At 41.5% G+C, this 17,252-nt stretch overlaps 2 protein-coding genes across 10 annotated transcripts in view; one reads left to right on the top strand and one right to left on the bottom strand.

The window, feature by feature from the left end:
• LOC133510171 (core histone macro-H2A.2) overlaps positions 1–12,814 on the top strand; it is a 34,290-nt gene extending 21,476 nt beyond the window's left edge. For all 4 annotated transcript variants that reach the window (XM_061837928.1, XM_061837929.1, XM_061837926.1 and 1 more), the window contains one exon: positions 10,657–12,814. In XM_061837928.1, coding sequence (XP_061693912.1) covers positions 10,657–10,822 — 166 coding nt within the window. In that variant the 3' untranslated portion in view covers positions 10,823–12,814. The remainder of the gene's footprint in view (positions 1–10,656) is intronic.
• A 368-nt stretch (positions 12,815–13,182) lies between these two features.
• gbf1 (golgi brefeldin A resistant guanine nucleotide exchange factor 1) overlaps positions 13,183–17,252 on the bottom strand; it is a 151,501-nt gene continuing 147,431 nt past the window's right edge. For all 6 annotated transcript variants that reach the window (XM_061837919.1, XM_061837921.1, XM_061837920.1 and 3 more), the window contains one exon: positions 13,183–15,980. In XM_061837919.1, coding sequence (XP_061693903.1) covers positions 15,745–15,980 — 236 coding nt within the window. In that variant the 3' untranslated portion in view covers positions 13,183–15,744. The remainder of the gene's footprint in view (positions 15,981–17,252) is intronic.

Here is a 17,252-nt window from a genome sequence, read left to right as displayed (position 1 = left end):
TGTCCAGAGTGGTAGGTCATAGTAAATTTAGAGTTTATTTTTTCTCTATTTGCATTCTGCTTTCCTAAACTTTGATTTATAGCACTTGACCATCACTGTGGTCCTCTGCAGTATTTTAGGTCGGTTTTGGTTTGGTTTTAACAGGAGCGACAGCATTCATGGCTTTTGAGATTTTTGAGGTGAAATTGTCCAAACGTTTATAAATTCTCTCAGCATCCACAGTTTGTGGCCCGGAATCCTACCAGCGCTGGGGCTGGGGTGAGCCTTGGGGCAGCAAGGGCCAATCTGTCACATGGTATCTGAGAAGCTAAGAGGCAGTACTCCAGGAAGATTGCTGACCGCTTCAGGGACAGCAAAAACACCAGGAACCTGTGGCATGGTATCCAAGACCATCACGGACTACAAGGCACTCCCACAGACCTGCAATGACTCCTCTTCACTGCCGGATCACTTTAATGACTTTAATGACCTCTCTCTGGCCAACCTGCAAAGCTTTTCTCCTTTCATGTCCAACATGGTGAACATGTTTTAATATGCCTCTTGTTTAGCCTTCACCACCTCCACCTTTGCCCTACGTCGCATTTCTCTATATTCCTTTCTCCTCTCCTCAGTCCTCTCAATGTCCTACTTCTTCGCTCATCTCTTTCCTTGTATGATTTCCTGTATTTTGGGGTTCCACCAGCAAGTCTCTTTCTCTCCTTTCCCTCCAGAAGACACCCCAAGTACTCTCCTACCTGTCTCTCTGATCACCTTGGCTGTAGTCGTCCAGTCTTCCGGGAGATCCTCCTTTCCATCAAGAGGCAGTCTCACCTCTTTCTGAAAGGCCGCACAACATTATTTTCTCAGCTTCCACCACATGGTTCTCTGCTCTACCTTCTATCTCCGCTCTTGTAGGTCACTCTATGTTTCTGCCTTTTCTGGAAATAAGTGTTCACTACTGCCATTTCCATCCTTTTTGCAAAGTCCACCACCATCTGTCCCTCAAAGTTCCTGGATGCCGTACTTACCCATCACTTCCTCATCTCCTTCACCAATATGTCCATTACAATGTGCACAGTCACAACTCTCTCTGTCTGGGATGCTCAGAACTTCTTCATCTAGTTCCTTCCAGAATTTCTCTTTCAACTCTAGGTCACATCCTACCTGTGGGGCATAGCTGCTAATCACATGATACATACCCTCAATTTAAAATTTCAGCCTCATAACTCATTCTTAGCCACCTGGATTTCCACCGACGCCCTGCAGGTTAACAGTGCCGGGCCACGACCGATCCAGTATGGTATTCTTTAGATGAACGCTCATATTTGTTTGGCACAGTTTTACGCCGGATTCCCTTCCCTTTTGCATTTTTCTGAGCTTGGGACCGGCCTACACTGGCACTACTGCACTGGCTTGTGCCCCCGTAAGGCTGCATTGACATTTTAGCAGGATAATGATCCAAAACATACTCCCAAGGAAATTCTCAAGTGGTTTCAATGGAAAAAAGAAATACAGCTGCTACAATGGGCCAGTCAATCACCTGACTTGAATACAATCAAAAAAATTTGCAAAGAACTGAAAGCCAAGGTCCACAGAAGAACCCCACAGAACCTTCAAGATTGGAAGACTGCTTGGGTAAAAGAATAGACCAAAATCCCACCAGAGCTATTCATGCGACTGGTTTCTCCATAGAGGAGGCATCTTGAAACTGTCAGTGCAAACAAAGGCTTTTGTTCTAAGTATGAAATAAATACCAGTTGATGCTATCAATGTTTTTTTCCGTCATTTCACTGTATCATACTCAATTTCTGATGTTATTGGATCTACTTTCTGGATTAATTACTTGGGTTGTTACGAACATCGACTGAAATGTTCATGTCAATAGCCTCTTTGGAGAAAAAGTAGTGACATGTTAAACACTTATTTTAGCTGCTGTTTGTCTTATTTATTTAGAGTTGATGCTGGAATATAAAACGGGAGAAATAACGAAACACATTTTTCAAACAGCTGTCCAATGTACATTTAAACAACCAATGACCTTTTTTTTAATGAATTCAATGAATTAAAAAATACTGTAAACACTTCAAAAAATGTTTTGTTTTCAACTTTAAGACTGGGATAGTGCAAAAGAAATTGTCAATAAAAACAGTCTTGTGATTCTTTTGCTAGATGTCGTCACAAAAGCGCATAACGTGTGCAGCCATTCCCAATCCACTGACTACACCACACCCAGCCAAATCCTGATCAACTTCGAATATGTGTCTGTATCTCGAGCTCCCTGCTCTGACCAACACTTTCACACCCAGGGTTAGGGTTTCTTTGGGATGTACTGCTTGATAGAAAAATGTCTGTTGAATGGAATGATCCATTCATTCATTGATTGGAATTCTTCAGGATCCACTACTGAATGGAATGTTTTATTGAGTGGATTCAACACCGGCCTGATTTTGAAGGGGTTATCAGCATTTCCTGGCTCATGTGAATAGTTGTCAATAAAGTGAATGTACTCTGCTCAAATCTGTTCAGGGGCATGCCATTTGCTAGCAAATCAAGGCGCAGCCCTTCCTCTGAGGACCCAATAAATTCTTGATTTTTGGTTATCTGAGATATGAAATTTCCAAATTAATTCCAAGAAACTTCATTTCACCATTTGTCGATTTTGAGTTGAGCATTATTTCATCTCAGCTCGTTCGTCATCATCATCTATCTGCAGACCGTTGGCATATTGTGCAAGCTGTCGGTCGGTCCCAAGCCCGTATAAATGCAGAGGGTTGCGTCAGGAAGGGCATCCGGTGTAAAACTGTGCCAAACATTTGAGCATTCATCATACAAATTCCATAACAGTTAAGTTGTAGCCCCGGCTTCCTATGCCCGCCCCTGGAACTGTTAATCTGCAAGGCGTAAGTAGAAATTCAGATAATGTAGGTCAAAGACAAAAAAAGAGGAGGAAAGTGGCTTAGTTGGAAGAGGAAGAAGAGGCATGCACAAACCCTACAGCTGTGTGTAGGGACTTTGAATGTTGGGACTCTGACATGAAGGACAAACCGGAAGAAAAAGAAGAAACTTGTTTGTCACCACTACCAGTGACATCATCATCCCTTGAATCAGATGGTATTTTGTTGACTATATTGTAGGCTTTGCTAGCATGTTCTGCACCTAACCTCTACTAAACATAAGGACAAGGCTCATTTCTGTCATTATCGGACAAATATCCACAAAATATTGCTAGAAAAATGATACCTTGATTTGCAGCCAAAAGGTTACAGCAGATTAAGTATTTTCAAAACAAAGTTGCAGGAATACCATCAATTCTCCTCAAAATATAGTAGCTACTAATCCGTAATGTCCAATTTAGTGGACATGTGATCAATCCCAATTTCCTAAAAATCACAAAATCAATACTTAAATATTTTAATTAAACACGCTCCTTAGTTGTTGGTTCATGCTTTTTTATTTTTTATAAGAGGTTAAGAGCCACTTCATACACATGAACATCATTCCCTCCTTACACACATACCATTGCTCAGGCAGGTTTATTGGAAATGTCATACAACCAACATGATGAGAAAAAGCGATTGTTACTGAGTGTCAACACCAGAGGCCAGTAATTTGAAACAAATAAAATCTTGTGGTCTCTCACAGTCAAACGACTAGATCAACCAAGTCTTGTCTTGTATGGCACAATTCTCTTCTAAACCAATGCTAAAATACTCAAATTTGGAGGTCTGAGTGCAACTGTGAATCAGTAGCTATGCTAATGGCTCAACAGTGTGGCAGGACAGTTGAAGGTCTGATACCATCCATCCATCCATCCAGCCATCCATTTTCTGAGCTGCTTATCCTCACGAGGGTCATGGAAGTGTTGGAGTGTATCCCAGCTGTCATCGGGCAGCAGGCGGGGTACACCCTGAACTGGTTGCCATTGTACAACGTGCACCAACAATGTGCTGCTATCCTTATGCTCAAAATATTAGGAATGATCTATTTCTATTTTGCTAGGCTTGTATTTTTAATATTTGTACTTGTAATGTTTTTCAAAAAGTCATCATTAATAATAATCTTTGTGAATCTACTGATGTAGCGGTAATCTCGGGACAGGCAACAGGACACGCTTGTCCTGGTCTCTGCAATTGTCAGGACAGAATCCCTTCTTCTTCTTCTTTTCCTTTCGGCTTGTCCCGTTAGGGGTCGCCACAGCGTGTCATCTTTTGCCATCTTCGCCCATCTCCTGCATCTTCCTCTCTAACCCCAACTGCCCTCATGTCTTCCCTCACCACATCCATAAACCTTCTCTTTGGTCTTCCTCTCGCTCTTTTACCTGGCAGCTCCATCCTCAGCATCCTTCTACCAATATACTCACTCTCTCGCCTCTGAACATGTCCAAACCATCGAAGTCTGTTCTCTCGAATCTTGTCTCCAAAACATCCAGCTTTGGCTGTCCCTCTAATGAGCTCATTTCTAATCCTATCCAACCTGGTCACTCCGAGCGAGAACCTCAACATCTTCATTTCTGCCACCTCCAGTTCAGCTTCCTGTTGTTTCTTCAGTGCCACCGTCTCTAATCCGTACATCATGGCCGGCCTCACCACTGTTTTGTAAACTTTGCCCTTCATCCTAGCAGACACTCTTCTGTCACATAACACACCAGACACCTTTCGCCAGCTGTTCCAACCTGCTTGGACCCGTTTCTTCACTTCCTGACCACACTCTCCATTGCTCTGTATTGTTGACCCCAAGTATTTGAAGTCGTCCACCCTCACTATCTCTTCTCCCTGTAGCCTCACTCTTCCCCCTCTACTTTTCTCATTCACGCACATATATTCTGTTTTACTTCGGCTAATCTTCATTCCTCTCCTTTCGAGTGCATGTCTCCATCTTTCCAATTGTTCCTCTGCATGCTCCCTGCTTTCACTGCATATGACAATATCATCTGCGAACATCATGGTCCAAGGGGATTCCAGTCTAACCTCATCTGTCAGCCTATCCATTACCACTGCAAACAGGAAGGGGCTCAGAGCTGATCCCTGATGCAGTCCCACCTCCACCTTAAATTCCTCTGTCACACCTAAGGCACACCTCACCATTGTTCTGCTACCATCATACATGTCCTGTACTATTTTAACATACTTCTCTGCCACACCAGACTTACGCATGCAGTACCACAGTTCCTCTCTTGGTACTCTGTCATAGGCTTTCTCTAGATCCACAAAGACGCAATGTAGCTCCTTCTGACCTTCTCTGTACTTTTCCACGAGCATCCTCAAGGCAAATAATGCATCTGTGGTACTCTTTCTAGGCATGAAACCATACTGTTGCTCGCAGATACTTACTTCTGTCCTGAGTCAAGGCTCCACTACTCTTTCCCATAACTTCATTGTGTGGCTCATCAACTTTATTCCTCTATAGTTCCCACAGCTCTGAACATCCCCTTTGTTCTTAAAAATGGGAACTAGAACACTTTTCCTCCATTCTTCAGGCATCTTTTCGCCCGCTAGTATTCTGTTGAATAAGTTGGTCAAAAACTCCACAGCCATCTCTCCAAATTGCTTCCATACCTCTACCGGTATGTCATCAGGACCAACTGCCTTTCCATTTTTCATCCTTTGTAGTGCCTTTCTGACTTCCCCCTTAGTAATCATTGCCACTTCCTGGTCCTTCACACTTGCCTCTTCAACTCTTCCTTCTCTCTCATTTTCTTCATTCATCAACTTCTCAAAGTATTCTTTCCATCTATTTAGTACACTACCGGCACCAGTCAACACATTTCCATCTCTATCCTTAATCACCCTTACCTGCTGCACATCCTTCCCATCTCTATCCCTCTGTCTGGCCAACCTGTAGAGATCCTTTTCTCCTTCTTTCGTGTCCAACCTGGTGTACATGTCTTCATATGCCTCTTGTTTAGCCTTTGCCACCTCTACCTTTGCCCTACGTCGCATCTCGATGTACTCCTTTCGCCTCTCCTCAGTCCTCTCAGTATCCCACTTCTTCTTCGCTAATCTCTTTCCTTGTATGACTCCCTGTATTTTGGGGTTCCACCACCAAGTCTCCTTCTCCCCTTTCCTACCAGATGACACACCAAGTACTCTCCTGCCTGTCTCTCTGATCACCTTGGCTGTCGTCGTCCAGTCTTCCGGGAGCTTCGGTTGTCCATCGAGAGCCTGTCTCACCTCTTTCCGGAAGGCCGCACAACATTCTTCCTTTCTCAGCTTCCACCACATGGTTCTCTGCTCTACCTTTGTCTTCTTAATCTTCCTACCCACCACCAGAATCATCCTACATACTACCATCCTATGCTGTCGAGCTACACTCTCCCCTACCACTACTTTACAGTCAGTAACCTCCTTCAGATTACATCGTCTGCACAAAATATAATCTACCTGCGTGGTTCTACCTCCGCTCTTGTAGGTCACTATGTGTTCCTCCCTCTTCTGGAAATAAGTGTTCACTACAGCCATCTCCATCCTTTTTGCAAAGTCCACCACCATCTGCCCTTCAAAGTTCCTTTCCTGGATGCCGTACTTACCCATCACTTCTTCATCGCCCCTGTTTCCTTTCCCAATATGTCCATTACAATCTGCACCAATCACAACTCTCTCGCTGTCTGGGATGCTCAGAACTACTTCATCTAGTTCCTTCCAGAATTTCTCTTTCAACTCTAGGTCACATCCTACCTGTGGTGCATAGCCGCTAACCACATTATACATAACACCCTCAATTTCAAATTTTATTCTCATCACTCGATCTGATACTCTTTTCACCTCCAAGACATTCTTAGCCAGCTCTTCCTTTAAAATAACCCCTACTCCATTTCTCTTCCCATCTACTCCGTGGTAGAATAATTTAAACCCTGCTCCCAAACTTCTAGCCTTACTACCTTTCCACCTGCTCTCTTGGATGCACAGAATATCAACCTTTCTCCTAATCATCATGTCAACCAACTCCTGTGCTTTTCCTGTCATAGTCCCAACATTCAAAGTCCCTACACTCAGTTGTAGGCTCTGTGCATTCCTCTTTTTCTTCTGACGCTGGGTCCGGTTTCCTCCTCTTCTTTGTCTTCGACCCACAGTAGCTGAATTTCCACCGACGCCCTGCAGGTTAGCAGTGCCGGGGGCGGGCGTTGTTAACCCGGGCCACGACCGATCCGGTATGGGATTCTTTAGATGAACGCTCATATTTGTTTGGCACAGTTTTTACGCCGGATGCCCTTCCTGACGCAACCCTCTGCATTTATCCGGGCTTGGGACCGGCCTACAGATTGCACTGGTTTGTGCCCCCATAGGGCTGCATTTCCCTAAACCAACTAAAATAAATGCACAACGATGGCATGACATTTACTTAATACTATTGATAACACACATTACAGTTTTAAATATATAAACTACAGTATTTAACACTTGAAAATTTTTTGCATTAAATATTTGGGCATAAAATGTTTGTGCATAGTGCAGTTTATCCACGGCCATACACATGCTTGGCCAAGACTTCAAAAGAAGCATCCGACTCATCTCCAATCTAAAAAATATCCACCATAGCTATCTTTGGTGCATCACTGTCAAACTCACCATTGATAACTTGATCCAGTTCTGCTGACTCCTGCATTCATGAATAGTGATGCCGTCTTGCTCCCACAGCATATCATCCTTTGTGCCATCCATGGCGTTTGTGAGGAAACATTTTTTGAATCCTCAGAGTCTTGGTTCCCTTTATTCCTCATTCATGTCAGCACTTTAAGGGGAAGGTCCACCATGCTACCAGCGCAGCCTCTTGCCCCCGTTTGGCTACAATCTGTTACAGTTCTTCATAGCGTCAAGTGGCAATCAAAATGAGAGCTCAAGCTACGTAGAAATGACTGTCGAGGGCACTTCGAAAAAAGCGAGCATTTCAATTGTGTGTGCTATCTCGTTTTGTTTTGTGCTCATTACGATAGTACTATGTAGTTTTGTTAGGTAGCTGCTAGCAGTTAGCTCACGTTGTTCTGCTTCTGGTTTGGCTGCATCATCGGCCAGAGTGAGGTCACATTTCTTTTAAAAATGGCTGCACAACTAGCCCTTGTTGACATTTTTTGTCTTCATTTGAGTTAAAACAAACTCACAGGCTGTCGTTTCTGATGTTTGGTGCAGTGGTAACAAATATGTTACGCTAACGATCAGACCGAGATTGTTCTTGAACTTAATTTGGCCCGTAACTGAGCTCTTACCTCAAGTTGCTCTTATGTCAAAGTGGATTTTTAAATTGAAATGAATGCAAATGCCATTAATCCCTTCTAGCCCACAAAATACCACCCAATTTTCCAATAACAAATGTTGTATTGTATAAAAAACAATAAATAAAATGGAAAGTATAGAGGGTACTTACCTTAAAGATGAGATGACTCTTGGTAACAAGATACTGGTGGAGAAAGAAGGCAGATGAAGGATATTTGTGGATGAAGTGGTTTCTCAGTCGCTTTTGCTCAGTCTCTTCTTTACACTCTATCTCTAAACTTATTTGAAACAAGATTGTTTTTCTTTCACTTTTGCTGAACTTAATTTATATAATTTCACTTAGCTATTTAGTGCTTAGCTTAACGTGACTTTATGCTTAATGAACTCGAATGAACTTAATTGTTCGTGTAATTGTTTTTTTTTTACAGGTTTGGTTAATAGTGTTTGGGTCTTTTCCTCTTGCACAACTTTGACCTTTTTTGCGACACATTCTTCTGTGTCAACAGATGGCCATTTAAAAAAAAATACCTGTCTAAAGAGGTTTGTTTGTGCCTGTTTTTGAAATGTGTCAGGCCACAATGCATGACCAGTTGCAACATTTTTTGGGTGTTTCTTCACCACAAAGTCGGAAACGTTCTCCCTTATTGGAGACACTTCCTTTATCTTGTTGGTAGAGATAACCTCACCCTCTGTCTCCTCATCAAAACTCTAATGCCACACCTCTTATCCTGCTGCATCTGTCACTCCTTTAATTCCTCCATCATCAGCGCCTCCTCAGCTCCGTAACTTCAAAATAATTTTCACACCCTTGGCTGGCATCAATTCAATGGATTGCTTCTGCTCGAGAATCGTACATATTGAAATACAGTACCTGTAATTATGAGTGCACCCCTTTAAGAGTGGAGAGGGGGCGGTATAAAGTAGGGTAGGCGGGTGAGTGTGTGGCAGAGCAGCAGCTAGTTGTGAGAGCGTTCAGTGTGTGCTGCCAAAGTGTTGAATAAAAAGTGACTAATACCCAGTCGTGACTCCTTTTCCTCATTGCCTTTTATCGAGGGCACTCCAATATAGTTGACATAGAATGGTCATAACTCTTCGCCAAGTCACTCACTTGTACACCCTGTTTGTATTTTTCTATTATTTCACATCCATCAACATCATCCTGTTTTTCTATTACTTCACATTCATCGACATCATCCTCGTCTTCTTCTCACTGCTTTCCTTAGCAATTGCTTTATTGGGCACCAAAGTATAAAACTGATTTGTACTAAATGCAAAATAACAAAATGATAGCACAGCTGCACAGAGATGCTACAGAGTTGAGGTGCACGGCCGGAAAGACCAAGTGAGGCTCGAAAAGATGAGTGGAAAAACTGTTCATTTCTGCATCTTATTGTTCGGGGCGCCATCTACCGGCAGTCGTTTGTACATCAAATCTTGGTTTGCAAGAAAAAGCAAAAAAATTGTCCTGGCAGTGGGTCGTATCTTGGAAAACTTGAATTGAAGTTACTCGTGTATCAAGGAACCACTGTAAGAGAAAATGGCCTTTTAATAGCTATGCACTCTCGTGACCAGTATACAGTGAAGAAGTATTTGAACACCCTGCTATATTGCAAGCTCTCCCACATAGAAATCATGGAGGGCTCTTACATTATCATCGTTATTGCATGTCCATTGTGAGAAAGGTAATCTAAAAAGAAAAATCCAGAAATCACAGTGTAAGATTTTTTAATTATTTATTTGTGTGATACGGCTGCAAATAACTATTTGGTCCCAGCTTTTTTCAGGTCATTGACCAAGTCCTATCGTGTAGTCCTATGCTGATTCCTCACCTTTCTAAGGATCATTGAGACCCCACGAGGTTATATCTTGCATGGGGCTCCACTCCGATTGAGATTGACAGTCATGTTTAGCTCCTTCCTTTTTCTAATGATTTCTCCAACAGTGGACCTTTTTTCACCAAGCTGCTTGGCAATTTCTCCGTAGCCCTTTCCAGCCGTGTGGAGTTGTACAGTTTTGTCTCTGGTGTCTTTGGACAGCTCTTTGGTCTCGGCCATGTTACAAGTTTGAGTCTTACTGTATGGGGCGGACAGGTGTCTTTATGCAGCTAACAACCTCACACAGGTGCATCTGATTCAGGATATTACATGGAGTGGAGGTGTACTTTTAAAGACGGACTAACAGGTCTTTGAGGTCAGAATTCTTATTTGCAGCTGTAACCCACAAATTGTTAAAAAAAAATCATATATTGTGATTTCTGGATTTCTCTTGATTATCTCTCTCACAGTGGACATGCACCAATGAAAATTTCAGAGCCCTCCATGATTTCTAAGTGGGAGAACCTCCAATATAGCAGGGTGTTCAAATACTTTCTTCACTGTACGTGAAAGGGTTATATTTTTACCAACATGCAACCAACTGTAGTTGTGAGTCTTCAATGTGTAAACTGTCCTGACAAACACCTCCCCCACAGGAATGGATTCCCAAAGCCAACAGCTGCCCAGCTCATCCTCAAGGCCATCTCCAACCATTTTGTGTCATCCACCAACTCCTCCCTGAAAACCATATACTTTGTTGTGTTTGACAGTGAGAGCATTGGAATCTACCTTCAAGAAATGGCAAAGTTGGACTCAAAGTGAGGATTTTTCTTGGTCGGTATTGACGATAGTGTCAATAGCTGACAACTACAGTGGCCCAGAAGTGCAAAACAACAATAAATTATGAAACACGTTTACATTTCAGAAACCACATTAACAAAAGCACTTACCTTTCAGAAAACAAATGAACAAAAGCAGAAACACTTAAAAAAGATGAAACACGCTGGAAGGCAACGTCCCATTTGACATGACATTTATGAAACCCACATCATTTCTTGAAAAGATCAACATGACTGGCTCCAGTATCGCGAGAAGGGTAGATATGGAAAGGTATGCAGATGTAATAAGATGTCGATCTCAAATTTCCATTCATCCATTTTCTGAGCCGCTTATCCTCACAACGGTCGTGAGAGTGCTGGAGCGTATCCCACCTGTCATCGGGTATGAGCCAGGGTACACCTTGAACTGGTTGCCAGCTAATTGTAGGGCACATGGAAACACACAACAATTGCACTCACAATCACACCTTGAGACAATTTAGAGTTTCCAATGAATGCATGTTGGTGGGAGGAAAGCGGAGGGCCGGCAAAATCCCATGCAGGCACGGGGAGAACATCCAAACTCCACAAAGGCGCGGCCGGGAATTGTGCCCCGGCCCTGAGAACTGTGAGGCCAATGGTTTACAGCTGCCCTACCGTGCTGCCGTTGATTCCAAATATAATTTTGAAAATAAATAAAAAGTTTGTCATTAATTGGACACTCTAAATTGCCCCGAGGTGTGATTGTGAGTGCAGCTGTTTGTCTCCATGTGCCCTGCGATCGGCTGGCAACCAGTTTAGGGTGTAGCCTGCCTCCTGCCTGTTGACTGCTGGGATTGGTTCTGGTACTCCCCGCAACCCATGTGAGGATAAGCAGCAAAGAAAATGGATGGATAAAAAGTTCATTATGGTTGGATTTAGGACAGGTGTTCATGTTTAAAGCAGTTAAGGTTTAGTTAGGGTTGGGATTATAGTGGTTTAAGGCTGCCGGAGGCCGAGCACCAATGCCCAACCTGACTGAACTATGCAACAGTGTGTGTGTTTTGGCAACTATTTTCATGAGTGGGCAATCAGTTAGGCACTGGTTTTGACATGATTACAAATTCTAATCACTGTTCCACAGGGTCTTTAGGTCCCATTTTAGACTTAGTCAAAATGCACAGAAGCTTTCCCCTACGGTGAAAATAAAATTTTCAGCCTGTGAGCCGTGCTGCTGCATTGGTTCGGCTCAAACAATATAAATTGTATGTAAAGCATCAAATGGTATCAGTCTTAAACTAAATTCGCGTGTATGTCAATGACAAGCATTGCTTGAGACCAGTATGTCTGCAAATACCACCAGCATGCTCTCTCAACAGCCTCCCTCAACTCTTAAATCTCTTTTTATGGTTCAAGAGATGTGATCAAGTAAAATACATTGTGTAGACAGCATCAAACACCAACATTCGCTATTTGGGCTACACATCTCATTATATCAGAATCAGCTTTATTGGCGAAGTATGCAAGAACACAAGGAATTTGTCTTGTTTTCTGGGTGGCGTACCCCTCCTCACATGATGCAGAAGCCAATCATGGTTAAGCGTGTGAAAGGATGAGAGATTTCCACCAACATTCCCTTTCCTTTTCTAAAAATATTTTTGCTTCTGTGAATCTATTTTCTGAAATGTAAGTGTTTCAGTGGTTAATTTTTTTCCCCTAAAATGTAACAGTTTGAGCTTTTCTGTTTTCTGAAATGTGTTCCACAATTTGTTGTATTGTTTTGCACTTCCAGGCTAACTGTTATAGATTTAAGTGAAATTAAGAGGAAATGTGAATTGAGTGGAACGCTGTTGTTTATGTTGCTGTCCCTTAGAGATTAGGTTATTTAAGTCCTTTAAATTTGCCCTTATGTTTGCTGTGTCACAGATGTTTTTACATTCCATGTACAAATAGAAGTTATTTCGTGGCTTCTGTAGTTTCCGATACACTTGTTACCAAAAAATAAATAAAAAAATAAAAAATGTGATTCTCATTCTCCTTTCAAATAAAATGTTTTACATAATTTTTTTTTGTGAGGGTTTTGGTAAACTACTAGACAAGGGAGGAAGAAGAATGCCTGTAAGATTGTCTTTTGCTTCAGTTGTCACACATTCACGCAGATCAGATTTTAGACGTACCAGTGTCACCTTGCAAAATGAAAACATCCTCTAGTGATTTACTTTACAAAACATTTTTTTTTGTGTCCATATGAAGCACACATACACACTTAAAAAAAAACGACATTCATTTCACTTCATCCCTAATTTGTGTATCGATTGAAATCATTTGACTTCCACTGATGTGATGAGTTACTAGTGACTTGTGGGAGTGTAAGACAACAACAAACCTTATTAACAATATTTATTACATTGCAAAACATACTTCACCTTTCATTTATAGATTATGTACATATTCATTTGCTTTCCTGTTCAACTCCAGATCCAAAACAAAATATACATTTTGTTTCTTTTAAAGAAATCGCTTAACTGCTTGGTGGCATGAGACTCATTTTCCATCTCTGGGTTGTGATTGTTTTTCCAACTCAATAAATAACAAAACATGAAAAGAAGCTCAGGGCCACCAGATGTTAAGGAGATGCTGTCATGTCCAGGTGCCTTTTTACTGGTATCCACGTCATCAGTATTGAGTGTCATCACACGAGAAATAATGATGCAAAGCATACCTGTACTTGTTGCTCAGCAAAATGGAATGTATAACAATTGAAATTGAATACATTAGCTGAGAAATGTCATTAAAAATAGTATTTTCGTTGGCAAATACTATTTGAACTCTAAAAAAGGCAACCGTATTCATTCGGATGTATTTTTGTCATTGATAAGGTTTTTGGCATTGTTTGAAGGCCCTAGGTTTTAACTACTTGTGCTACATTGTACACAGTCAGCCATACTAAGCACAAAGAGAAACAACAATATGTACTGCACCATATAATTCATCTACACACTGGAATGTTGATCAGTGATCCTCTAATGCAGGGGTGCTCAATGCGACGATTGCAGGCAGTTTGGGTCGATTGTGACGGTGTGTCGAAAAAAAAAGACAGCTGTATTTTTCTGACCTTTAGCTCACCGCACATGTGCAAACAACAACAGAGAACAGGAAAACACGCTAGTCAACGAGTTCCTCCCTATTTTAAGCCATCGCTTAAGAAATCTTATCAAACATGAGTATGGATGCTGGAATAAAGAAGTCTAAAACATCAGTTTCATACAGAATGGGAGGCTGACGTAATTTTCAAAGTGAGTTTGCCTCATCTGCCAGTGTACTATTGGAATACCATAGAAAGGAAATGTGGAGCGGCATTTTCGAACTGTTAGTGGAAAATATGATACCGTCATTCCGCCGAAAAGCAAGCTGATAATGAGAAAAGTCTGATCTAAAATCCCAACTGGCACAGCAGTCACTTTTCACACAAATCCACCACCAAAAAGGAGTAGTTCCACGTTGCGGTGAAGCCATGGCTGATGTGTAGAAGGACATCAGAGATTGTGAACGCTTCTCACTGCAGTTGGACTAATCCACTGACGTGAGTGACAAAGATCAGTTGTGCATTTTCATTCTTATGGTGTTTAGTGATCATCAACGTGAACTCAGATAGTTACAAAAAATGTTAATAGTTATTTATGTTGTATTGTGCAATATTGGCTCATACACAAAGAATCCCAATATATACTTATCAATACGCTTTGCATTTTTGTAGTGGATAGAGCTTTGACTAGACTGGTGATTCTATTTCATCATTGGTCAGTCTATAAAAAAAAAAAAAAAAAAAAAAAAAAAAAGTACAGCACCCAACCCCAACCCCTGTCAATCGCGAGAGGATGGCTGGTTGAAAAGTAGATCTTGGGGTAAAAAAGTCTGGGCACCCCTGCTCTAAAGGACTGAACATGCACACAAACTCTTCATGAGATGCTCTAAAACAAAGCTTGTTTTTTGTATGCGGTTAAAAAAAACAACAACAAAAAAAAAAAAAAACAGGGGGTGAAGTTGTACAGATCAGTCTCACCCAATTCATGAAAAACAATTGTATCTCTGACAGAAATTTTTTGGAGCTCATCCCACATGAGTTATTCCAAGGCTGCTAAGAATGTGAATAAACCTGATTTCATTGACATGCAGTGCCTCTTTGCTTGCAATCTCAACCTTAATATACACTACAGACAAAAGGATTTCATGATTATCAGGTTTAAATTTGGACTTTGCTCCAGTGACTAAACTTGGCTTGAACCACACTGCTTACGTGATCAAAAAATCTCACAGGCAACGTAAACAGAATATTGGGAGCGTGAATGGAATAATTCCACCATGCGCATAGATGTGTGTGTGTGTGTGTGTGTGTGTATCTGTATATCTCATGATCTAAGCAGTACAGAAAATAGATGGAATTCCTTTTTTTTCTATGTCAAAATGTTTTCCATGAGTTGACCTTTTCTAAATTTTTGTATTACTGTTTATAAACAATTTGGATTATTATTATTATTATTTTTTATTTACTGCAGGACTCACCAAACATTACTAAAACTTAAGTCTGGTTCTCAGAACGCATATAATGAATTTAGAGGATAGTCCCTAACATGATTTAGAGTTCATCATGAGCATTGGGTAAATTCAAGTCGCTGTGAACATTCCATGGTTGAAAATGGACCAACAGTATCTGAAGGGAATGTGATGACAATTCTTCTTGATTTTTTTATCTTCACAATGTGGAATGAGTCAAAAATAAACTGTAATCTGCTAGAATTCCCATTATAAGGTCATAATCGTTGAACAGACACTAAAATGACTGGATCAGACTTCCTGGAGTGAAGTCACAGGTTGAAGAGAGCATGTTGAGCTGTACGAGGTGGGCTGGTGGAGCTCCATTTTATAACCGAAGCAACAGTTCCACTACTAGACCTCATCAGATGGGGTCATAGGTCTGGGACCAGGTAGCAGTGGTACCGGGGATGTGGCCTCAATGAGTGCGGGGTTGAGGATGATTGGCAGGGACATGGGTGGGACCCCCACCTGCAGCGGAGAAGCAAGGGATTGGATGATAAACGGTGACTGGCTCAAGGGTGAGGACACTTGACCGTGAGGGGTCTGTGATGGCACTGGCATGGTTGGGGAAGATGAGCGCTCTGGTCCTGAAAGACATTCAACAAAAACATTTGCGTTAGCCATACATACCACACCCCAATTAAATGGCAGCCCCGCTCCTCCCGTAGTGAGTACATTACAGCACTAACAATAGTTACTGTACCCAAAATAGAATAACCCTTTCAAAATTCTTCTCTTTCTCGTCATCATAATGACTGAAACTATTGAACCCTAAATCAAAATTTGAGCCGAAGCCCAGAGGATAGTTAAAAAGTAATGAGCCCAATTGAATTTAATGTATTTTTTTCCCCTGAAGTTTTCACACATTCTAGGTTAAATACTTTGTTGAATATTCATTTGTTTTTTGGTTTGTTTTGTTTAAGCCTGTCTTCTTACCGTCAGTCATTTTGGAAATAAGGTAATTGTTGGATGCTCATCATAAGGAGAGATTCTTGCTTGGAATGGGAGACATTGCTAAACACTTTCAAAACTTTACAAAATATGAACAGGAGGGTTGCAATAGGCTCTATCACATTAAAAAACTGGGTGTCCAGGATCACCGGTGAAGGTTTGCGTAACCTCCATGACCAGCAAAGGAAGAGCAGACCATCTTCACCAATCAATCTTGGGAATAGTACTACGCTCTTAAAACAGAATGAAAATATTTAGTCCTCTTTCAAAGCCAGAATTTCAATCACAGCTCTCTACGTCTGACAGACAACAATGAGATAATTTCCAAAATGTCTGACAGGAAGAGGAAAGGCTACTGAAGCTTCAAAGGAGTCACTGCTGGAAGACGACGGCAGATTTAATGCTACAAAGGTGAGCAGGACCAAAACAAGGATTGCAGATGATAAATGCTGTGCTAGCTAGCCACCCAGTTAACTAGCTAAAAATAAGAGGCCGTCGTACCCTGCTGGTGAGGATCAACAGCACCGAGAGGTGTAAACCAAGCCAGACTCTACCTTAGGCCAGAGGAGGGTGATGGATCCTGGTTAAAATAAGTAATTTCAAACTAAAAAAAGATTATATTCTGGAAGGAGAAGAAGGGACCAGTGTATAAATTTCTTGATTCTGCCACAGAAACAGCATTTTCACCTACCCCACAGGTTCAATTCCATTGTTTGAAACCAATAACCTATTTGCTCACTGATGTGTTTGTGGCTGTCTCTATGAACTTTCAATTTTAAGAGCTAAATATGTAGATTCTCAAATTTGAACTGAGGCAAGTTGACTCTATTAGGTTGTTGACGATAGGAAACCATAAATCCAACAGGCTTCTTCAGTTCTCAATTGTAGGTGTGGATTTGACCTATTTG

The sequence above is a fragment of the Syngnathoides biaculeatus genome, chromosome 12 (genome assembly GCF_019802595.1).
Source record: "Syngnathoides biaculeatus isolate LvHL_M chromosome 12, ASM1980259v1, whole genome shotgun sequence".
In the NCBI taxonomy this organism is placed as follows: Eukaryota; Metazoa; Chordata; class Actinopteri; order Syngnathiformes; family Syngnathidae; genus Syngnathoides; species Syngnathoides biaculeatus.
This window is presented reverse-complemented; position numbering and strand designations above follow the sequence as displayed.